Below are 22890 nucleotides of genomic sequence, written 5' to 3' on the forward strand. Positions count from 1 at the left end.
CAGCAGCCTGAGTATTTTGTTGGCCGTGCCTTCGATTACGTGAATCAGTGTCTTGTGGAGTGTGATGATGATATGCCATCTCTTTGCATTCTCCAGGCTCTCATTATTGCAACGCATTGTCAACTGACTCGGGGGGTTCGAGGAAAGGCATGGAGGTCTCTGGGGCTGTGTGTTCGTTTGGCATACGAAATGAACTTGCATCAACTTGATTCTAGAATGGTTGGGAAACCAGAAGATACCCAACAGTGGCAAGCGGATGAAGAAAAGCGCCGTGCCTTTTGGGCAATTTGGGAAATGGATGTTTTCGCAAGTACAATTCGTCAGACACCAACCGCCATTGACTGGGGACACATGGAGATCTTACTACCTGTTGATAACGCCGATTGGTTCCAGGGCCGTCCCACTCCAAGCTGCTTCATGGAAACCGACCCAAACCAGCGTTGGAAGGCGCTCCAGGATAGTTGCAACCAGTCCCCCAAAGCATGGTTTCTGGTAATCAACTCTTTCATGAAAGCAGCCCAAAGCATTTCCGATCCCCAACGGCTATCCGCTAGAGACAATCCGGGTCACTACCAGCCGAGTCACCGCACCCCAGGACGTGTTGAGGAGGGCTGCCAAAAATTGGAGAAACTGGGGAACGCAGTACGTTGCTTTAGTCTGGCTTTACCAAGCAACCTGCGTTATCACGATCAGTATTTGGCCTTTGGTGCGCTAGTGGAAGGGCAACTGGAGTCTCAACGACAGCAACATTCCTCTTTATACAATATCTTCGTCATGACGCAGCTTGTTTGGTTGATGATCCACAGATATGATGCATTCAGGCCTCAACCCCGTCAGGTCGAAACCAATTACTTTCAGCGCCCTGCAGACGTGGCCGGAGGGGCTACATTCAGCCCAAATGATACCGAATGTACTGCACAGAAACAATGTTATGACGCAGCTGATCGAATCTTAAGAATCGCGAGTCAAAGCTGCGAAGACCATATCCAGCACATCAATCCGTTCCTTTCCAGCACATTCTGGCTTGCCTCGGCCGTGCAGCTGGTTCGCAAACACTTTGCTCGAGCACCTGCCAATCGAAGCTTGATCAAATCACGGTTCGACGTTCTATACCTGACCTACAGGCGGTGCGTTGACTTTTGGGGCACTCAAACCGCTATGCAGCGGAATCTGGAATCACTTGAAGAGCAACTAGAAGCTAGAAAAAGAAAGATGGATACCCTTGACAGCCGATCTTCGTCGGATCATCAGACTAGCCGCATCGAGCGCCATACGAAAAAGAGACAAACACACCACAACCAAACACATACCACAAAGCATGACAATCTCACCAACTTTTCAACTACGAGGGTGCCCGAAAACAAGCCTACTCAATATATACCGGAAATACCAGCCACTCCTGTCGATCTCTCACATTTTCCCGATGGTGGACTGAAAATTACAGCCCAGAAGTTTGCAAAACAGCACTCGGTTGCAGTAGATAATAGGGCGATGTTGGGCATGATGCCTCCTCCACAACCCGATGGGAGCCAGACTACTAGGACTTGCACAATGCCTAAAAACCGTAATTTCTTGGATTTGACCAATTTGGGGGACTTCCAGAATGACCAAATTCTTGAATGGCGCGACTTTGATCTTTCTGGTGGCATACAGGATTTGCTTGCTGAGTGGACCACATACTAGTCTCATTTTCTTGCTATTTAAATTATTATTTCCTAAACAGTATCCTTGTCAATCTTTGGATTCTGTAAAGTGAAATAATGGGGTTGTAAGTCGAGAGTGTAATATATTTACATATACAAGAAGAGCCGTCCGCGCTCGCGGCATTGTGATGTCCTTTGAGTTATTCTTTTTAGTTGGTCTCTTTGAATATCTTTTGAGGTGCATGTGAAGGCAGTGAGAAAACCATACTATGTGTAAGAGAATTTTCTATGTATAACCTGTGACTCCTGGCTGGTTTCACTTGACATGTGTGATGCCGCCCGAAACACAGCATTGGCCTTGACAACCCATACCGTACTATAGACTGGCCCTTCGACGGCACATGTGGCAAATTTGGCAACATGCGGAATATTATGCCGGCTGCAATTTCAATCAAATCTGCTATCGCATGCAGCAATGGGTTGAAGGGACTTCAGAGGGAGGGGAAAGATCCCATGCCTCCCCTAGACGAAACTGAATGCATGCAAGGATTCAATACCAATGGGTGTATTGATAGCCAGCCTGGATTTCGACGCATTTGGAACCATAAAGAAAAAGCAAAAATTATCCTTTTCCTTTTTTCAAGAAACCCACCGAAGAGAGGCCGCGCGGGATGATTTCATGCAAGTTCGTGACCCCAACTTTAATATAAATGCACCTGGGAAATTAATTAAAACTGCCTTATTTAGTGATATTCATACACTTTGAAGGGTTTTAGAGAGTAGACACTGCTTGTTGGAATATACTCACTAAATTTCCATTGTCGAGCACATTCCAAAATGACAGGCTCAAACAATACACCTCGAATCAACCTCGTTCGCATCGCACATGTGTTCTACACCCACAAAGACATCAACAAAGCCCATGAATTCTTACTAGACTTTGGCTTCCAGGAAGTCAAACATGTGGGCAAGGACATCTATTATCGTGGCACTAGTTCCCAGCCGTTTGTGTACTGTGCGCGACAAGGCGAAGAAGATGTGTTCGGGGGCGCAGCTTTCGTCGTGGAATCCGAAGCTGACCTTGTCGCTGCGCAGCAACTACCTGGAGCTACAGAGATATTCGACTTGAGTGACGCACCTGGCGGTGGTCGCTGTGTCACCTTCCATGATCCTGTCGATGCTTTCCCTTTCCACCTTGTTTACGGGCAAGCAACCTATGCTGATGAAAAAGCGCTTCCCCAGCTCGATTTCAATTTCGTGAGTTATTCTGATATTTTGAACGCACCTACACTTTGTCTATTTGATATTGTTCTGACTGTCTCAGCCGACGGAGAAACACCGGCTAGGTAATAAGATGCAGCGATTCCAAAAGGGTAAGTGGATGAAGCAACTCTGAAAACTTATTCCTCATTGCTAAGATATTTGACAAAAAAAAAAAGGTCCTGCCCCAGTGCACAAATTAGGTCATTTTGGAATGTGTGTCAGTGATTTCACCAAGGCGTTTGATTTCTATACCACCCGATTCAACTTCAAGCCAAGTGATGTAAGTACTCCTGTTACGCTCAGTTTGTATACGCATTGACTGACTATTTTTCTCAAAACTAAAGTTGGTCCATGACTCCACCGGAAGAAATATAACCACATTCCTCCATCTAGATCGAGGTTCTGAACTGGTCGACCACCATTGCTTTTTCTTCTTTGAAGGTCCCAAGCCGCACGTACACCACTCCTCGTTTGAAACGCATGATTTCGACACGCAGGTTCTGGGTCATGATTGGCTGCGCAGCAAGGGGTATGAAAACTGTTGGGGTGTAGGACGTCATATCATGGGAAGTCAGATCTTTGATTATTGGTATGTTTTATTTTACAACATAGGTTCTTAGGAGTAACCTCCTGACTTTTAGGTAAAAACTTGTAGGTTCGACCCCTCTCGCTTTATTATCGAACATTATGTTGATGGTGATTTGGTTGATGACCAACACCCTATCAATCGATCCCTTGCCTCACCCGACAGTTTGCATGTTTGGGGTAGGTCTTTCAGCGTCACACGCTAATGTCTTACGGAGACTAATTTGATGCTAGGCCCAGATCTTCCGCCCACCTTCCTGCAGTAATTTGGAAGACATACTTCTTTCGTTATGGGACTGATGGTGCTGTTGCATACGGTTGTATTACGGACATTTCCGCAGCCTTCTCATGTTATACAGGTAGTGCATGACATGCTTTACTCAATGCTTCTGATGGCCGACTTTAGTCCGTGTATCCCTTTAAATCAAAGAAGCACCTCCAAGGGACTCGATTCGTAAAAACTACGTCATGATCCAAGAGATTAAGAATGAATAAAAGTCCTCAATACGTACCTTAGGTATCGAAGAATGGGTGTCGCACAGTAAAGTTCCTGGTACCCGGCCCATCCCGACCCAAACAATGCAGGAAGCTTGGACGACGGAGTGAAGTTGGGCCGAGAAACACACCGAAGATCGTCCGTGTGAAGCTTTGATTTGTATTGGCCCAGGCAGTTGGAATCACTCGCCCTACTGCAAAAATTCCTGTCAATTTAGTAACCCCAATTCCCTTTCAAGGGTGGTTGGTTTATTTCTAGCTAGATAACCGTCTAGTTCTTTCGCCTTGTATGACCATGTGAGTATACCTGACCTCATATCATCTCTGTAAAAGTTGAAAACATAGACTTCATTCGAATATGCATTGTATGCGGTCAATTATCCCGGAAGGATAGACCGAAGTTGTCCCATATCCAGTTGTGGTGATCTTATACTAATTTGTCTTCTTTGGGTCTCGTCTACCTCGGATTACAAAAAGCCATAAAACTTCCGGCTTAACTTTTCGTAATACTATCCCAATTTAATTCATTGATCATTTATCATCTTTTCTCGGACCAAACCCCTGTCTCAAGATGTCTCCCAATTGGTCAAATCTTGTCAGGTTTATAAGCGAAGAGGATGGGCAGATTCATCTTGGCGAAGTTGATACTAATAAGTATCTGGACATTGGACTCGCAGTTTTGAATGAGGAAAGAATTGCTGTCAAACTGGTCAAGGGCTCAATCTTCGATGGCGTGGTGACTGAGACCGTTGTGCACGTCGCACGAGTATGTGCCCTAGATACTTCACCCCCCATGTCTCGTATGTGAACTAACCGTTGCGTCTGAAAATAGCTTTTGGCACCCATTGGGGTCGAAGAAGTGCCCATCATCCGATGCATGGGGCTCAACTACCGCGACCATGCCAAAGAGGCGAATATGCCAATCCCTGATGTGCCGGTCCTCTTCATCAAACCCCGTACAGCACTCAATGGACCCTATCCGGCCAAGATAAACGTTCCGAAGATCGCACAGGATGGCTCCAGTGACTACGAGGCAGAGCTTTCAATCATTCTATCCAAGTCTGGCCGAGACATACCCGAGTCGGAGGCAATGGATTATGTTTTGGGATACACCTGCAGCAACGATGTCAGTGCTCGGACGCAGCAATTTAAGAATAGTCAGTGGTGCTTCTCGAAAGGTAAGAGATGATAGATGCTTCTGTTCTTAACAACCTAACAAGTTCTGAATTCCGAACCACAACCTGACTTTTGATATGGTGGAACAGGTCTTGATGGATCCTGCCCGGTAGGCCCAGTTCTAGTGTCTCCTTCTACGATCAAGAACCCGCATAATCTTCGGATTAAAGCAATTCACAATGGAAATGTGGTACAGGATTCAAACACCAGGTGAGCTTTATTCAAATGGGCGACTAGTGCGACCTAGTCAGGCTTCCAATGTAACTAACGTACCGGCTTGAAGGGAAATGATTTTCGATATTGCAAAGACAATCGCATTCCTCTCCCAGGGCACTACACTGGAAAAAGGCACCATTATCATGACAGGAACGGGTCCTGGTATTGGTGCTATGCGCAACCCAAAGGTTGTTTTGAATGATGGTGATGATATCAGAGTGGAAATCGAGAAGATTGGAACTTTGATCAACAAGATTCACTATGAGTAAGAGTTTCATATCACAAGAAGGAACCGATATCAGCTATGTGGTAGTCACTGCCTTCGAAATCAGGGTGGAAGAACTTTTGTAGATTCCTCTCTGTCAACGTGTACCTGTGATCATTTTCTCCATCGATAGTCATTGTTGTGGGTTTGGAACTCGAGTCGTGAATGACTCTTCAAAAATATTCCATTTCCGTTATATAAAAAAATACAAATTACGGGTTAGTAACTGGTGATATTTGAGTGAATGCGTTGAAATGCCCTTAAGGTTCGATATCAAAGAGGCTAGATATGTGCCGAAGGTTTACAACCGTCATGGCGCTATGTGCGGATAAAGCGGAGATGTATGCGATATGCGGTACGCCCAGTGTAGTAGACAGACAACATTTAGACTCAGCCGAACTTCCATGTGAAACTCTGTATTCTCTTCCCTCCACTAAAGTCGCACCAAGGTTTCACAAGGGCCGGGCTGATCCTTTCGGTGTATCGTTCCACAACTTGCACACATTGGTGTGTTGGTACTACCTTGAAGGGAGGTTTTAACTTATGATATTCGGATATGACGGCACACAAAATGCAATAATTTGATTATGTCTGGTGGCCCTAACCCTTTTTGTTGACCCTGGAGCCGGATAACCAGCTCATATCCGATATCCGATACGAAGCGATAATCGATGACAGTATGGAGTGGATTATATTCGAGTTTGTATATTTCAGACAGCCATAGTATGAATCAATGTGTTGAAAAGGTGTTGAGGGGTGTGGCTGCCCAAGGCCTACTACTTCCCCGGTTGTCAGAACCTGCCTGCTACATAGAAGACCTTCTTTCTCTATTCGGTAGTAATCTATCAAAGAGTTTCCCTCCCATAAGCGTCTCTGTCAACAATAAAAAGAAAAAGACTTTGAACAGTAAAGATATTGCGTTATTATGTCTTGTATAAAGCCGACAGTTGTTATCCCCGTCTCATATGAGAGGGTGGATTTACCAAATATAAAACTTTCTCACTACCCACTCGGAGCAGAAACAGTGACCCCTGTCATCGTTCTCACCCTGAACCGACCCGATAAATACAATGCGTTCACCCCGGCAATGGCGCAAGCTCTAGAGCAACTCTTCAAACTATTTCATCATGATAGTCGTGTGAGGGTCGTTGTCATGACTGGAGCAGGAAAGATGTTCTGTGCAGGGTCGGATTTGGAAGTTGGATTTGGCAAAGACAAGGATGACAATGCCAGTTACAGGGACATGTACGTTTTTTTAAAGGCTCAAGGCTTACATTACAATCCGAGACTCACGGGATGTGCACAGTGGGGGTCGAGTGTCCATCGCCATACATCGATGCCAAAAGCCGACCATTGTGGCTCTTCAAGGATCAGCAGTTGGAGTAGGCATGACTATGACCCTCCCAGCCGCTATACGGTGATTTACCCTTCAAGATCATTTCCTTGTTGCCCACATATAATGCTAATCACTTGTAAGCTAGCATTTGTTATGAAAAAGGCAAATACGGATTCGTATTTACTCGTCGAGGGCTTACTTTAGAATCCTGCTCATCTTTCTTTCTTCCCCGTCTTATTGGTTTCTCTCGTGCCATCTTTTTGACAACCACTGGCGGAGTCTATCCACCCGAATCAAGATATTTTGGCGATCTCTTCGCCGAAGTTCTTTCGGATGCAGAGTGTGTTCTTCCAAGAGCGTTAGAATTGGCCACGGAAATGGCGGAGAATGTCAGCCCGACAGCATCCGCATTGAGTCGAGCTTTGCTCTGGCAGGGACCCCAATCACCGGAGGAGGCTCATTTGCTTGAGTCTCGGGTTTTTCATGCCATGATCACATCAAGGTAAACGGGTCATTATTTCTATTGAGGCTAGGCTGACACACTTCCATAGCGATCATCAGGAGGGAGTACAGGCTTTCTTTGAGAAACGAAAGCCAAATTTTCAAGCAAGAGTTAGTGGGGATCTTTCGGTAAATTATCCCTGGTGGTTTGAGACCAACATTGAATGCCCGCCAAACAATGTATATGAGTCCTCGAAGCTTTAGGGCACCGGTAATACACTCTCGGGAGGGTTTCTAATATTAAATAAACGCAAAGGAATACTAGTCATTTCATTATAAAGTGGTATGGGATGTCCACAAGATGAATTTATGTTGTTGTACGGTATGAGAGCAAACCGTGCATGTAGTGGGAATGTCGTGAATTTTATATTTCGAGTCAGAATGGGAAAAAAACAGACCTAGGTATGAATAAGTACAGATGAGGTCGGATTGTTGAAATCACAGTCTAGGCACATAGTGAGAAAACCCGAAGATATCAAAATTTAGACCTTTTTGGCGGAGCGCCGATATGGCTTTCCCATTGCTCATCAATTGCAACCCGCTCATCAAGCGGAACTTGATCCCAAGCCTTTTGAAACTTGGATTTTCGCGATTTCCAGCGGAACATTTCGGAGCCGATAAAGTCGGCACTGGCTTGTGCACTTTCATCAACGAGCTCCATTGGGATCAAATGACCGCAAGGAAGAACAACTTCTCGCACACGACCACGAGACGCACCACCACTACCTCCCACCCCTGTCCCGGTTGTTCGTAATTTCTCTTGGCGAGCAGCCGGATATGAATGGGGTGAGGTTTCACCAAACAGATAAAGAACACTAGGCTTTAGCTCCGGCAAGCGGCGAAATATCTGTGGGGGTTCGGGGCGATAAAAAGGCAGGTCGTCAATGTCGTCTAGATGCATGTCCTCGAATGGGTTCCCACGGGGCAGACCAGTTCGCTTGTCGATATACGACGTTCGCGAAAAGGTAAAAACCTCTTGTGCTTTGGATGTAGCCAATGTAACAGAAGGGTCTCTCGTGTTGCTTGAGTTGGGATGTAGCTTTGTGGGAAGATCCCGGAGTCCGAACTCGATCCATTTCTCCAACACACGCGGATCCCATGCCTGATAGAAGGGACTTGATTGGAATTTTTCCGCTGCTTGTTTGCGAGAAGGCCAAAGGTCACGCCTATATGTCGACAGTAGAACGTATTTGCGAGTGGCGTTCTCTCGCTGGATTACTGGATCAACGAGTATTAGACCCTCGAAAAGGGATGGGTGCATCAAGGAAAGATGGGCTCTAGGTCGTGTTAACTTGCAGGGATTTGGGGAACATCAAAAGGAACATACAGTTGCGTTCCGCCCATACTGTGTCCCACACCGACGACTGGCTGGGGGATCTTAAATTGGTTCAGCAGAACAAGCAAATCACGTCCATGATCATACCAGCTAGCTAGCTACATTCAGTATTTCTTCAATTGATTGTGTATTTCGCAAACTCACGATCATTTCCTAAGATTGACTCGTTCAGAATTCCACTCTGGCCCTGTTGAGCAACGTCTGCAATCCAAATGGCTCGAATACGTTGGTTCTGGCTCCGCAGTTTCTCATATATATCATCCCAAAGGGGCTCGTATAGCTCCTTCATCCTATTTCAGCTAATATTCAACTAGGTCACAGTATGGAAGGAAGTGATACTTTGGGGAATCCACTGGCATGCATCCCAATAAGTGTAACATCCCCTTCTTGTGGGGAAGGATTATCGAGTGGAACATATTGCTTCACCGCGAGTCTAATGTCCTGTTCATGTCCGGCTGTAACGGCACCAAGGCGTTCTCGTATATTCTGACCGGAAATTGTGTGTTCGATCACTCGGAAGTTGGACATAGTTCTGATAGACGCGGGCAGGGGTCGATTGACTGGATGGGTTTTCTAGGACGAACGCAGCATAGCGAGGGATCAAAGTGATAAATTGGAAACACAATAACAGACAACGGGATGCACTTTATACTCGGTGGTCACAGTTAGCTAAATATTGCTAATATCATGAGGAAAATGAGCAAATCGATTTTGCCGAGGCTCTCGACAAGACTATAAGGTAAATGCTCCCGGGGCTAGGAAAATGTTCCCGGGGCTCCAACTTCCCCAATTGCTCCGATTGTCGCGATTTCCTCCAATTTTGCCGATTGGTCATTATTTCCCCCAATTGCGTTAAAGCAATAAGGAGAATTACTACCGAGGAAGAATGCTAGCTACCGTGGAGAGCTACATTTCGTTAGATGCCAAGGAACGCAGCTGCAGCAGGAACGGCGCGGATCTACAGATACAAGGTCCCTCGAAACAATTCTAGGATTTCAATTCAAAGCCATGCTTTCCTATTTGTGGACAATCATCTCCTCCGTATTGCTCTTTGGCAGAGTAGGAAAAAATTCACCATTCATATATGGTGAGCTCTCACACGAGATGAGATCTATAGTGATTAAAAAAAAGGCAAGAGGTGAGAACTAAAACAGAAGATGAAAGGCTTTGCGTGCCAGAAATCATCCTTTATATGTAAATGTTTGGTCCATAGCATTATATAACTCCAGGCCCGATCTAGAACCCATTCAGACTCTTCTGCGCCGTAATAACATCCCCTTTATCTACAAAGTCCGCCAGTACCACATTTGGCGCACGCCCATATAGCCCCGCGCATAGCGCCGCCTGGGCACCAATACTGCCAGGTCCCGTAGCAGAATTAGTCGTACCTACCTTATGGCGAGCTGGAATCTTTACGCCGAAAACATCGATGTCAAGGAAGTGATTGACAATTCCCATACGGCCTGTAGCGGCGGCGCCAGAGGGCCGGTCAATACTGCAGTTTGAGAAAGAGGAGTCTGTCACATCATAGGCTGTCTCGAAGTAGTAGGCAAACTCGTCTTGGATGAAGTTCACTTTTGTCGTGTCGGCACCATAGTCTAGAAATTGTTAGTCTCGAGGTATAGCCTATTTCTTTGTGGCTGGTGCTTATTACCTAGGAATACGACCAATCTCTTTCCGCTAGAGATCATATCACCCAATGTGGGCCAATCTGCAATTGATAGGGGATTTTTGGGAGGGACGTAGACATAGTCGGTAATCCCGCTGCCGGAGAATGTGTCTCCAAACTCGGTAATGGCTACCGAGTCTCCGTTTGTCAAGAGAATACTGACGACTTCGTTCGGGTTTGCATCCAGCCAACTTTTGACAGTCGACAAGTACGATTTGAGAGGTCCAGCATCTTCAAGCAAGCATGATGTATGGCACAGCTCTATGACGTCTCTATCAAGGAGCGAGTGATGTGTTTGCACTTGCAGGTACCGGATTCCCATGTCGAGTTGGGATTTTATATCGATATTTTGATTCTGCTGCGGTAGGGGTCCAACAAAGGCGGAGTCGTGGGAGCCTACAAATGTAATATTTGAGTAGGAACGGGTGCAGTACTCTGAGCGACCGTTGCAGGTTGTCGGCGCTAGGGTTGACATCAACGGAGTGGCCGAGGGTATAGATACCGAGGACTGAGATGCTCGCGGTACTGATGTTCCTGCCCCCGACACTGCGATTACAGGCCGGAGAAGTAGGAGAGCACTGATCACTGCACGTGTCAGTCCCTGGTGGAGTTGAGCCATCGTATTTTAAGTCGCTTTTGGCTATACTTGGCTTTGATCAAGAAGGCGCAAAGGGGCGCTGTTTCACCTTTTATGCTCCAAGACTTATTTCTTGTCCTCGCAGATATCTTAATAAATAGCTGCTGTCTCCAGTCACGCAGGAGCGACAGCTGCCCCCGCAAGAGTGAAATCATCTGCCCCCGCGAGGGTGACATGCTCATGCCAATTCCTACATTCCACATGTTGATCCACGACTAAATGAGAACCCTAGAGTAAAGAAAGCTGAAACTGATCATAATCTCGTTGACTGTTAGATATACTGCTGGTGGCATATATCCTAGTGATAGAACATGATCATCAATATCCCACTCCCCTCGTGACTGCAGCCACGCACCAATAGCAGACGTCCATCGATGGTCATCCCCAACTTTTTAGGTGTGCCCCACAAATTTTGATCTAGGGGAGTCTTCTCTGTAAGTGCAAGTAATTCAAGACAGTGGAGCTTTGGTGTCGCATTGGATATCGCTGGTACTGGCCTCCTGTGCGGGCAAGGGTCGGGTTAAGATTCGGCAGGACTGAAAAGCTTTTGTTAGAAGTGAACATGGATGGGCTGTTATCTGATAGTGCGACAAACTTTAATACTGCCACAGGATATCATGAAAAGGGCCCATCTTGTTCAGTTCCTAACCCTTCACGTTTTGATTTACTACTTAGAGTCAGGTTCTGGACATGGATGATCACTGCTTGAACGAGACGAGGCTCGGTGAGTAATTGATACATTGATGCAACCCAGATCTATAAGAATACTATCACGGTTGATAGTCATTAGCATAGGCTAGGGGGGGTTTATTGGTGCTGCGATGAGCGAATATCCATAACACACCCGTCCTGTCACATTCAAGATCACTAAGTTTATTCGTAGACCTCGAGATACCGTTCAGGTATTAAGTCTATCCCTTTTTTCTTTTTCTTCTTCTTCTTCTTTCTTTCGTACTAGGTCTCTTCCATCTTCACCGAAGGTACAAAGGGGTTGCTTACCCAGATCGGATTCAAGGCTATCAGGGTATGACAAAAGCTAAATAGCCCCATAGCCTTTCCCTTTATAGTCAAATGCGCAGTATCAAGCCGAATCATGCCTTGTTCCATTCATAGTCACATAGTCGTATGACGTATATTCTTTTTGGGCCCTTATATTGTATCACTGCATGGAAACCGATTGTTGAGAAGAAGTGATGGTGTGGAAAATCAAAGGTTAATGCATGAAAGCTAAAATGCAACAGCACATAATTAGAAACCAAACGCATATCTTCAAAGGTTATCTGGTTGTCAATGCTACGATATTAAGGGCCACAATCTCGGCGAACCAATAAATAATATCCTGTTTATCGATCTGGAGTAACATAAAAACCGGTCTGTCACTCACATGCAGATGCCTTGCATAAGAAGTGTAGTACCGATAACAGAGAGCCCTCCTCAAGTACATATGTGGCTATTTATTTCAAACAAATAGTCTAAATTTCGAGTCTTTGAAATCTATTTAAGTATTAGATTGACATCTCACATTATTTCACTGTTGTGCTTTATCATTGCAATTTGGCATAGCATCGAGTTTCGATTCGAATCCCGCAAGAATGTTCGAACCTTACAACCTTACTCTGTTAGACCATTTTGCGCCTCCAGGGCATTTCAGTATATCTCTCACGTTTAGTTTGGTTGGCAAGAACTGTGTGCAGGTCCTTCAGCGAATGGAGGATGCGGTGGATCGTTTGGTCTCCAAATTCCCCTTCTTGGCTGGGATGGTGGTACCATCTACCCAGCCAGATGGTAGAAGCAACGTACTTCAGGTACGGCCTGCCACTGCTACCGAGCTTGAAGAGTATCCTATTCTAGTCACTCAACATCATACAGAATCCACCGCTCTCGCCGTGGATGGAAAATTGAATCCTGCCTTGATACCGTTCTCAGTCGTCTATCCACCACGTAGACCTTCTCCTGTGCTACGGTGGAAGGCAAATGTGATTGGAGAACAGTTACACATCGTCTGGTGCTTTGATCATCAGGTAATAGATGGGTCGGGAATTTTGAAATTGACCGCTACTTTCACCGCGTTCTGTCATGATCTAAATGCCCCTGTACCATTCACGACTCCGCATGCGCAAGAAGAAACAAGACTGCATATCAAAGAGATTGCATCTACAGCCACACCACAGAATCTTCAATGGACGCCCTTTTCTACCCCAACAAGTGAAAACGAATTATCGACAGATTACAGTCGAGCGCCCATCAGTTACCCCCATGTACTCGATGGCCCAAAGATACAAATGCTGCACGATGCCTGCAATTCAGCTTTACGGTTTCTTCTTGAGAAATATAGTATGGATCTTCCTGAGATGTCCCTTTCACCGGGTCTGGTCGTCAGCGCACTGTTGGGCATATGTAGCAGTCGTGCCCGCTTGAGGGCTTTCCCCGATGACAAGGAGCTCTCATTCGAGATGTTCATTGTGGAAAATATTCGAAAGGCACTCAACTTACGTCGGGGATATATTGGCAATGCTATCTTAGGCACGAAAAGCACGTGCGATGGTGCTGCGCCTCCTCCGCCTGAAGCCCTGCGAGATATTCATGTGCCAGAGCCTCTCAGTCCCGTGGGGCCGGATGATATCTGGCGGATCTGCAAAGTTGCCCAGACTCTTCAAGAAGCATCCGAACACCTTAACAAACAGTATGCACAAGGCATAATCGCAACAATGTCCCATGAACGTGATTGGAGCTCACTCCTACCTGGGTGGGGGGTGAATTTCCTTGTGTCTAATATCAGGTCGGCAACGCCGTATGTGAACTTTGGGCCACTCGGAGACCTTCAGTTGCTTGACATCCATTTCGCTACACTTCCTGGATTTTGCTGGATAATGCCCAACCTTCCATCTGAAGTTGCATCGCCATATCCATGCTGGAGATTGCGATGGGTTTTGGAACGGGCGGCGATGGAGTGTTTATCGAGTGATCCCCTGTTCCAATGGGCTACAACTCCTAGTATAGCACCCAGTTACGCTAAAGTCTAAGCCAGATAACCTGCTATTTTTCGTTAGTTATATTAGTTAGATTTTCGGGTAGATATACGGCTAGATTTTGGGTTTTCGGTTTTCAATGAATATATGTACTCTTCTTGAGAAAGCTTTTATGCGTCTTTACGTACTCTTCATTGGCGCGAGACATGTGCATATATGTTTGTATGCTTAAGAGGTTACCAACTCGTTCATACCTCGTACCTGCTTTTCGCATGATTATAAAACAGAGAATCAAGACAAAAGATCATGGCAAGTCGTACTATTTATCGGTCCCGGGAAGCCGAAAATGCGTGATGCTTGTTCAAATACGTAAATAGTCGTCATAAAATAGGAGGGCACTTATTTGTAGCTTTTATATTTAGAAATTCACGATACTTCAATGTTCAAGGTATTTGGCAGAGCTTATGAAAATGTGCAATTGCCTCACTACTCAATTATTATTTGACAGTTTAAGTTAGAAAATTGAGAAAGAATAGCTTTAAATCAGGGACTATATGTAAATATTTTTGAAGTATTGTCGTTGTAGTTCTGAACGTGGAAGTGTACCTGGCAGCCACTTGTGGCTGGTGTGCGGCCCCTAAAACGGCCCCGACCCAGGCAACGGAGCTCTGAACTCTCATTCTCCACTGTGTTCGTACCCCTCGAGCTCGACACTCCACGCCTTCGATCTGTATTGTACTACCTTCATAACTCCCCTCCTATTCTCCGAAAGTCTCCGAAAGAATCTTCTTATCAATTACAAAATCGACCTCCCCCAACACGCCATCGCTGATTCGGCCTCGTTTCCAAGCTACACAACGAGGAGCAATGGTCATTCGGAGATCTCGCTCATGAGCTCGATGGCTGAGGGCAGTGAGGGTTGGTCGCGCGAAGACGAGCTTGACTTAGGCCAGGAAGACGATCCCAGACAACCCGACCATGGCGCCCTCGATCAAACATTACCTTCCCCGCAGGAACCAGCGGAAGAGCAATTGGATACGATAGACGATGCGGAGGACCACGATTCCGAGAAGACAGTGGAACAGAAGGACTTTAACTTCCCAGAAACGCCTCCACCTCGAAACGCGGACTGGACTGCGACAGGGAGTGTGGATGGAACAGGGTCAAACCCCGACGATTCCCCATCGCTACATGTCAGTGGTACAATTGGCGCATAACCTGGATAGCTAGCTGATTGATGACAGGGCTCTATTCCATCCTCCCTGAGTAGCAGTGCTCTTGCGCTCCGCGGATCTCCGCGAGTCAGCCCCAGCCCGGCCCGTCGCCCCTTTGACCTTCGCTTCCAGTCCCGATTATCTTCATCGCCGCAAAGTGTCTCAAGAGCCAGCTCGCCATTCCTAGCCCATCTTCACTCCCGGCAATCTTCAATCACCAGCCAGCTGTCCCCGACTCCAGAAACAGAATCCGAACCGCTCCAGGGGCCATGGGATGTGGTACGATGGACAAAGCTGCGGAAGATCACGGGGCAGGCGTTTTCAGAAATCGGGAAACGCAATTTCGGACGGCCAACTTGCCTTGCAGTCTCCACATCTATTGTAATAGGTACATCCAAGGGTATCATTCTCGTGTTCGACTATCAGCAAAGCCTGAAGACTATTATTGGAACGGGCACACCAGGTTTGTCAAAAGAATTCTACACACTCTGGCTCATTGTACTGATAATCACCTAGCTGTTGGATGCGGTGCTGTTACATCCCTAGCACTTTCCGCCGACCATTCTACCGTTGCAGGGGGGCATGACTCGGGCGACATCTTTACCTGGGAGATTTCGCGCTCAGCAAAGCCTTTCCTTCATATCCCGCCAATCCCGGCGAACCAAGTCGAGACTCGAATATCCGATGGCCATCTTTCAGGGTCCGCGATCATTCATATCGGGTTCCTCGGCACTAGACGAACCGCGCTGGTTTCGGCTGACACACGGGGCATGTCGTTCTCACACCTGGCAACAAGAGGAATGGGGGCAGTGGGACGAACAGTCAGGACGACTCGAATCCTAGGTCGATACCCCCAGGCAACAGCAGAGATCAAGCGGCGGAAGCCCAGCTCTGTCCTAGCTTTCTCTCCTCTGCCACTCGGCAACGTAGAGCAATCCACTGATTCTTTAGGCCTTGTTGCTATGCTGACGCCCTATCTTCTCGTTATTGTGTCCACCACACCAGTGGCACAAACCCAGCACAAAGCACCGAGACCCAAAGAAGTTCCTGCTCACAGTGCCATGACTGGTGCTTTAGCATGGTTTCCAGCCATTCGGCTGAAGGGCAAAGACACCCAAGCTTCAAACACAAAGCTTGTCTACTGCTGGTCAAATGTGCTGACCGTGCTTGAAGTCTCGGAGGCCGATTCGAACGAACCTGCAGACAAAGACAAGCCTCCCAGCCTTGTTTTCAGAGCGCGCAGCAGATGGAGAGCAGATGAAGCCATTGTGGCTGTTCAGTGGCTTAGTCGTTCGGTACTCGCGGTGTTTACAATAACGCAGCGGCTGTTGATCATCGAGGATTATTCCATGCATGTGACTGACTCGGTCGATCTAGCCAACAGACACATATATCATACCGACCTGTTCTCCTCGCAGCTTCATTCGCTAGTTGAACAGCTTGACGAAGACGATGAGTCGATGCACGGAGTAGTAGCAGATGCATTCCACATGAGTTTCCGTTCTTATAAAGGGCGCCTTTTCTTGCTTGGTTATAACGAAGCCTTGGTAGGCAATCTCTCAAATTGGGCCGATCGCTTGCTGGCGCTGATGGAGGCTGGTGACTTCATTGGGGCCATTCGACTAGCGACATCCTACTATACAGGAGAGTCGGAAAAGCTGACGGTTGGGCTTCCGGAAGAAGATGCTTTGAGACAGCCCATTGTGCAAGAAAGGCTTTTGGAAATGATCTCCGCATCACTCAAGTATGCTTTTGGTCGAAATTCCGAAGCAAACAACGGTCGACTTGGGAACCAGCAGCTGGAGGAGCTAGCAGACGTTTCTATCGCCGCTTGTATTTACATGGCTGATGAAGAGTTCCTCTGGGAGGAAGTCTTCAACTGGTATGAGGAGCAAGATTCGGCAGGTATTTTCCTGGATGCCCTCGAGCCACGCATCGTTGATGGAACTCTGCGATCGCTACCTCCGACCGCAGTTAAGGCCTTAATCAACCATTTCATTGGAACTCACTCGACCGGCCGCTTGGAGGAGATCATATGTCTTCTTGATACTACCACAATGGACATCGATCAAGTCACAACGCTGTGTAAGCAGCACAATCTTTACGATGCCTTTATATATGTATGGAACCGCTGTTTGATGGATTATGTGGGGCCACTGGAAGAGCTACTACAGCTTATTCCATCACAAACTGAGCCCTTGGTCAACGGTGACTACGTGATTGAAATGAGACGGCAGAACAATGCGATGAAAATGTTCCCCTATTTGTCATTTATCTTGACGGGTCGCATCTATCCCACCGGAGACGACATGGATGAAACTGAAGCCACACGAGCCAAAACAGATTTGTACCAATTCCTCTTCTCAGGCCGTGGGTCTGATATGGTACCTGGAGATACCAACGGGGCAGACTCCTTCTCTCAACTTCGAGCTATGCTCAAATTCGATGCTTCCAGCTTCATGAGCATGCTCAACGAGGCATTCGAGGACAGCTTCCTCAATGAACCCGAGAGCGAGGGTGTCTCTGCATCGGGCATGTTGATCAATCGACAGTACCTCATCAGCATTTTGCTGCAAGTCATGACCACCAATTTTTTCACACCTCTTGATACTATCTACCTGGATATGTTTGTTGCGCGCAATCTTCCCAAATACCCCCAGTATATTCTCCTTTCTGGAACCACCCTCCACCAGGTCCTGGTCCGTGTATGCCAATATCCCGAGCAGGAAATGGCAGACGATTGCGAATTGAGCGCAGAGTATCTGCTGTCGTTTTACCACCCACCGGACATCCAGAGCATGATTCCTCTATTTAAAGAAGCACGCTTCTTCCGGATTCTCAAGTCGACCTACCGTTTAGAGAGGCAATATCCCCTGTTAGTTATGACTTACCTGGAGGATCCGAATGACCGCGACGCTATCTTCACCTGCCTGCATGACTGCCTCCGTCCAGGCTCTGGGCTTGGCAAGAAACAGAGACGCGATATAGTTGATGTAGTCAAGGAGCATGCCCGAGAGATCGCTGCAATTGACGTGACGCAAGCCGCACAGACGATGCAAGACTTGGCCCCTGAAACACACTCGACGTTTTTGCGGATTCTAGAAGATGACCCCCAGAAACAGTATCAGTACTTGCTGGTCCTGGTCGAGCCGCAGGCTCAAACTGCAGACACTCAATCTTTGCCCAGTATTGAGAACTGGATGATCGAGCGGTATGTGCAGCTCTTGTGCAAATACAACCCCACCCATGTCGCGGAGTTCGTCGACGGACTGCGAGTTGGTGACATCCACCTCGACGAACTGCTCCCGTACATTGAGGAAAGCGGAGCCATCGATGCCGCCGTTATCCTCCTCGCCCGACAGGGTCAAGTCCGCGAGGCCCTTGACCGTCTTGTCGTACACCTGAGCACCCTCGAATCCGGTTTGGTGGGCATCCTCCAGAGCGTGCGCGAGAGTCCCGATTCAGCGACTACCGCCGAGGCAATCGACGACCTGATCGAGTCTCTGAACAAGTATACCGGTGTCGGAACTTGGCTCTGCCAGGGCCAAAGTAAGACAGCCAAGCAGTCGCGTACAGGCAGCGCCAACGGTAAACGCAACGCGCCAACTCTCGACCAGCCTCTAGCCTTCGACGAACTTCTCTGGCTTGACCACATCGAAGCCGTGGTCCGCATCGCAAGCAACGTCTTCGCCTTCATCCAAGGAAACAACACCCAAATAACCCTCCCCGCCCAACCAACAACATCCCTCGCCGGCGAAAGCGGGCGCCTAACAATCTCCTTCCGCACCCTTGTCCAGCAAGTCTTCACGGCCCTCCTAGCAAGCACAGTAAAAAGCAGCCCAGCCACAACCGAAAGAACAGACATGTCCTTCCTACGCATCCTGCGCGCATTCCTCACCCGCGCCGCAACCTGGTCCCCCTCCTTACTCGAGCTGCGCGCCGTGCTAGCCTCCATCTTCTCTGCCTACTCCTACGAGAAATCCCTGCTGACCCTCGCAAATGGCATGCTGGACCGCGACCTCTTCGTTCACGTCGACGAAGTATCCCGTCTACGCCAACACGGCTGGCGACCCCGTGGCCACGTGTGTGAGATCTGCCGCCGCCGCATCTGGGGCCCCAGCGTTGGTGACGCGCATTGGTCCGCATGGGAAGCGCGACGCGCCGATGCCTATGCCCGCCGCATCGCGAGACGTGATGAGGATAGCTATAACCCGTCTGAGCGCGGGAAGGGCAAGGCTGCTGATGTCGGAGTCGGTCATCCGTCGCGACTAGATGCGGGCGGTGCCCATGCGCATGCGCATGCCCACGTTCACCACGAGCATGGCGCTCGTGGCGGTGGTATGTCCGATGCCAACGCTGGCCATGGCGACGATCATGACCACGACCACGATGAGGCTGGAGTTGGATCCAGCACTGCGGCTACAGTCGCAGACAGCGCCCCAGAACCTGTCGTCGTTTTCGCCTGTCGTCATCTCTACCACCGACGCTGCGTGCTGGGCGCCGTCAGCGCGGGGGCCCGACCCGCTGAAACCGCGTTCCGGCGTGACCATTTGGCCGACTGGTCAGGGGCCGAGCTGTTCTGCCCGCTCTGTACATAGTTTCCAGTCGACAGCGGGGATGATGATTTCCTTTGTGTCTAGGGATATTCTTTTGTTACTTTTTTTTCTATCTCTTTGCTTTTTCCTACTTAGGTGCCGTTCGGGGGATATCCCAGATAAGACACACGATCGCCTTGCATATAGCCATTCTCCCTTCTTTTTTAGCCCTTCTTTTTTAGCCCTTCTTTTTTAGCCCTTCTTTTTGACTCTCAACTACTTTAATGTAATGTGATATTAAATCCAGGCCTATCCCTGTTATAGTACATCTTTAGTAATTCCGTCTGTCTTCCGTGGGAACAGGTGATGTGTATCGACCGCTTCAGCTGCTCAGCTCATTCTCCAAGACATGCGCTTGGCACAACCTGTACTCCCAATGTGATTTGACTGGGGATTCGTACTCCGGATTATCATTCAGTCTCGTTCCAGGGTTCCGATATGGTACGGCGTCTTTTTTTATGTCACTATGTCTAGGTGCATTCTGGACTGTGTGATCGTGTTATTTGGATCGAGAGAGTCTGGTGTTCTTTGGTTTACGTACTGATCTACAGTAGTTTGTGTACGGGGTGGGTGACTCTCGAGATGACATTGTCATTTTAATGTCTTCAATATCAGTTTTGGGTAAGATCTCCGTAAGAGTTGATCACGATGGAGGTACATGGGATTATGTACTGTCACAGGTATATCTGTATGCGCTGGTACTTATGACTAAGTACCTTTAGCGAAGAATAGAGAGAGACCTGGTGATCGGAAACCGATTCCACGAAACAACGCCACTTCACCCCTCAATTTCTTAATCTAGACTTGCATTCACTTACGGGAGAATCGCCTGACAAACCTGCCTAGAAACAAAGAAGGGCAAAAGTACTCAAAAGAAATGAAAAAGCCCAAAAAAGCTTGATGGCCGAAATTATCCAAACAACCGTTGACCTATCATCTTCATTCTCTTCCCTTTTACTATCATACAAACCTTAGATGTTGGCGGTAAGCACCCTGATTGGTCTCGGATATCAACTAGTTTAGTCCTTTTCTTTTTTGATTTTCTACATCTGAAACATTTAAGGTTAGCGTGAGCGCCTGAGATATCCATGGATCCGATATGTTTAAACGTGATTAAACTACCCGTTTGTTGATACGTTTGATTACTCTGATACATCTGATACATTCTAAGTAAATTGCTGTCTACTCTACTCTGAATGATAATATGAACACATTCCAGACTAGACTGGTTCAATTGAGATCTAAATGATTTACTGACACTGATTCAGCGCTCGGAGAAGTCAGACCCTCATATTCCGTAGCTGTTTCAACATGCCCCCTCTTTTAACGCACATCCTCTATTGGATCGGTGTCTGGTGGATGTATCACGCTATTCTATTCTTTTTTTTCCCTTTTTCTATAATTTAATTTATTTCTTTTTTCTCCCGTTTGCACTTTTTCTTCAGGAGTGGAGACGTCTCAAGTATAAAATTGATCCCGCCTCCCCTGTTTGTGGGAATGATTAATCTGTAGTCCATTGTGCATGTCGATTGTGCCTGTACCTATTGTCCTTATCTATTCATCTATATTCATTCCTTTCCACCTATTGTCTTCTGCCATTTTCGTCAGTATCTGGGATACTAGACTTTTCCAGTCTTTGAAAGACTCCCTCTTTCCAATTCCTCTTTCTCCTTACAACTATCCTACAAAGATCCCACCATTTAAGCGCAATGCACGTTTTCTCCACCCTCCTGCCCGCTCTGGGCTTGTTATCCCAGGTATCTTCCGCCGCATACACCCTGCGCGACGACTATGGTGCCTCCGACTCGTTTTTCGACAGGTTCAACTTCTACACCGTATGTCCCTCAACATTACTCCCACTTTCCGTCCCATCTGTAATACTCATCCAATGCATAGGACACCGACCCCACCAATGGCTTTGTGAAATACGTTGACCGTAACACTGCCTTGAGCAACGGTCTCATCAACACGGGCAACGGCGTCTACATCGGCGTCGACCACTCCAACGTCGCCACCACGCCTGGTCGCCAAAGCGTCCGCCTGGAAGGTACCACTACCTACAAGCATGGACTTGTTATTCTCGATCTGGCGCATATGCCCAGCAGTACATGCGGCAGCTGGCCTGCCTTGTAAGAGCCCCGATCCCCAATTCCTTCTCTCTTGTTTAAACAGAATTTAAAAAAGGACTAACCCTCTGCAGCTGGATGCTCGGCTCCAACTGGCCCAACAACGGCGAAATCGACATAATCGAAGGCGTAAACGAGCAAACCCAAAACCAAATGGCCCTGCACACCAGCGACGGCTGCACAGTCAACAACACCGGCTTTACAGGAACCCTTGATACAGCAAACTGCTACGTCCAAGCCCCTGGCCAATCCGCCAACAGCGGCTGCTCAATCCGAAGCGACAGCACCCAGTCCTACGGCACAGGATTCAACAACGTCGGCGGCGGCGTCTACGCCACAGAATGGACCGGCTCCGCCATCTCAGTCTGGTTCTTCCCCTCCTATGCCGTGCCCGGTGATCTCTCATCTGGAAATCCCAACCCGGCGGGCTGGGGAACGCCCACGGCACGTTTTGCCGGCGGCTGCGATATCAACTCGCATTTCAATGACCTGCAGATCGTCTTCGATATTACTTTCTGTGGAGACTGGGCGGGCTCGGTTTGGGGTTCGTCGAGTTGTGCTAGTCGTGCGGGATCGTGTGTCGATTACGTGCAGAATAATCCGACTGCTTTCCAGGAGACTTATTGGCGTGTGCGGTCGCTGAAGGTTTATCAAGATTGGACTATTTCCGTCGCCGGTGTGGAGGATGAGGAGGTGGATGCTGGTGTTGGTGTTGGTGTGGGTGTGGGAACTGATGCTGATTGGGATCCCACAGGTTTGTTTGAGCGTTCTGAGCCTAAGACTTCTATGAAGCATCGTCGACAGCATTATCGTCATGGGCATGGACATGGTCATGGCCATGCTTAGATGGTGATCGTGATTGTG

At 47.8% G+C, this 22890-nt stretch overlaps 8 protein-coding genes across 8 annotated transcripts; 6 read left to right on the forward strand and 2 right to left on the reverse strand.

Moving 5' to 3' along the window:
• Window positions 1–216: 216 nt before the first annotated feature.
• PEX2_047300 (fungal specific transcription factor domain-containing protein) lies at window positions 217–1683 on the forward strand (the record flags this gene model as incomplete). Its single annotated transcript, XM_016742005.1, has 1 exon — window positions 217–1683. One exon carries the CDS (start codon window positions 217–219, stop codon window positions 1681–1683), a length of 1467 nt encoding a protein of 488 aa, XP_016603235.1.
• Window positions 1684–2480: 797 nt separating this feature from the next.
• PEX2_047310 (VOC family protein) lies at window positions 2481–3757 on the forward strand (the record flags this gene model as incomplete). The annotated part of the gene is made up of 6 exons (XM_016742006.1): window positions 2481–2900; window positions 2968–3016; window positions 3083–3186; window positions 3251–3495; window positions 3562–3671; window positions 3726–3757. The coding sequence occupies 6 exons, from the start codon at window positions 2481–2483 to the stop codon at window positions 3755–3757; spliced, it is 960 nt and encodes a 319-aa protein (XP_016603236.1).
• An 800-nt stretch (window positions 3758–4557) lies between these two features.
• On the forward strand, window positions 4558–5647 carry PEX2_047320 (fumarylacetoacetate hydrolase family protein; the record flags this gene model as incomplete). The annotated part of the gene is made up of 4 exons (XM_016742007.1): window positions 4558–4752; window positions 4819–5164; window positions 5252–5372; window positions 5446–5647. 4 exons carry the CDS (start codon window positions 4558–4560, stop codon window positions 5645–5647), a joined length of 864 nt encoding a protein of 287 aa, XP_016603237.1.
• Window positions 5648–7955: 2308 nt separating this feature from the next.
• PEX2_047330 (alpha/beta hydrolase) lies at window positions 7956–9105 on the reverse strand (the record flags this gene model as incomplete). The annotated part of the gene is made up of 3 exons (XM_016742008.1): window positions 7956–8757; window positions 8808–8910; window positions 8961–9105. The coding sequence occupies 3 exons, from the start codon at window positions 9103–9105 to the stop codon at window positions 7956–7958; spliced, it is 1050 nt and encodes a 349-aa protein (XP_016603238.1).
• Window positions 9106–10052: 947 nt separating this feature from the next.
• Window positions 10053–10807, reverse strand: PEX2_047340 (uncharacterized protein; the record flags this gene model as incomplete). Its single annotated transcript, XM_016742009.1, has 2 exons — window positions 10053–10414; window positions 10471–10807. The coding sequence occupies 2 exons, from the start codon at window positions 10805–10807 to the stop codon at window positions 10053–10055; spliced, it is 699 nt and encodes a 232-aa protein (XP_016603239.1).
• Window positions 10808–12714: 1907 nt separating this feature from the next.
• On the forward strand, window positions 12715–14145 carry PEX2_047350 (uncharacterized protein; the record flags this gene model as incomplete). The annotated part of the gene is made up of 1 exon (XM_016742010.1): window positions 12715–14145. One exon carries the CDS (start codon window positions 12715–12717, stop codon window positions 14143–14145), a length of 1431 nt encoding a protein of 476 aa, XP_016603240.1.
• Window positions 14146–14990: 845 nt separating this feature from the next.
• PEX2_047360 (CORVET complex membrane-binding subunit VPS8) lies at window positions 14991–19903 on the forward strand (the record flags this gene model as incomplete). The annotated part of the gene is made up of 3 exons (XM_016742011.1): window positions 14991–15284; window positions 15336–15768; window positions 15822–19903. 3 exons carry the CDS (start codon window positions 14991–14993, stop codon window positions 19901–19903), a joined length of 4809 nt encoding a protein of 1602 aa, XP_016603241.1.
• Window positions 19904–21609: 1706 nt separating this feature from the next.
• Window positions 21610–22872, forward strand: PEX2_047370 (glycoside hydrolase family 16 protein; the record flags this gene model as incomplete). The annotated part of the gene is made up of 3 exons (XM_016742012.1): window positions 21610–21735; window positions 21797–22029; window positions 22101–22872. The coding sequence occupies 3 exons, from the start codon at window positions 21610–21612 to the stop codon at window positions 22870–22872; spliced, it is 1131 nt and encodes a 376-aa protein (XP_016603242.1).
• Between the last annotated feature and the right edge of the window lie 18 nt (window positions 22873–22890).

The sequence above is a fragment of the Penicillium expansum genome, assembly GCF_000769745.1.
Source record: "Penicillium expansum strain MD-8 chromosome Unknown contig147, whole genome shotgun sequence".
Lineage (NCBI taxonomy): Eukaryota > Fungi > Ascomycota > Eurotiomycetes > Eurotiales > Aspergillaceae > Penicillium > Penicillium expansum.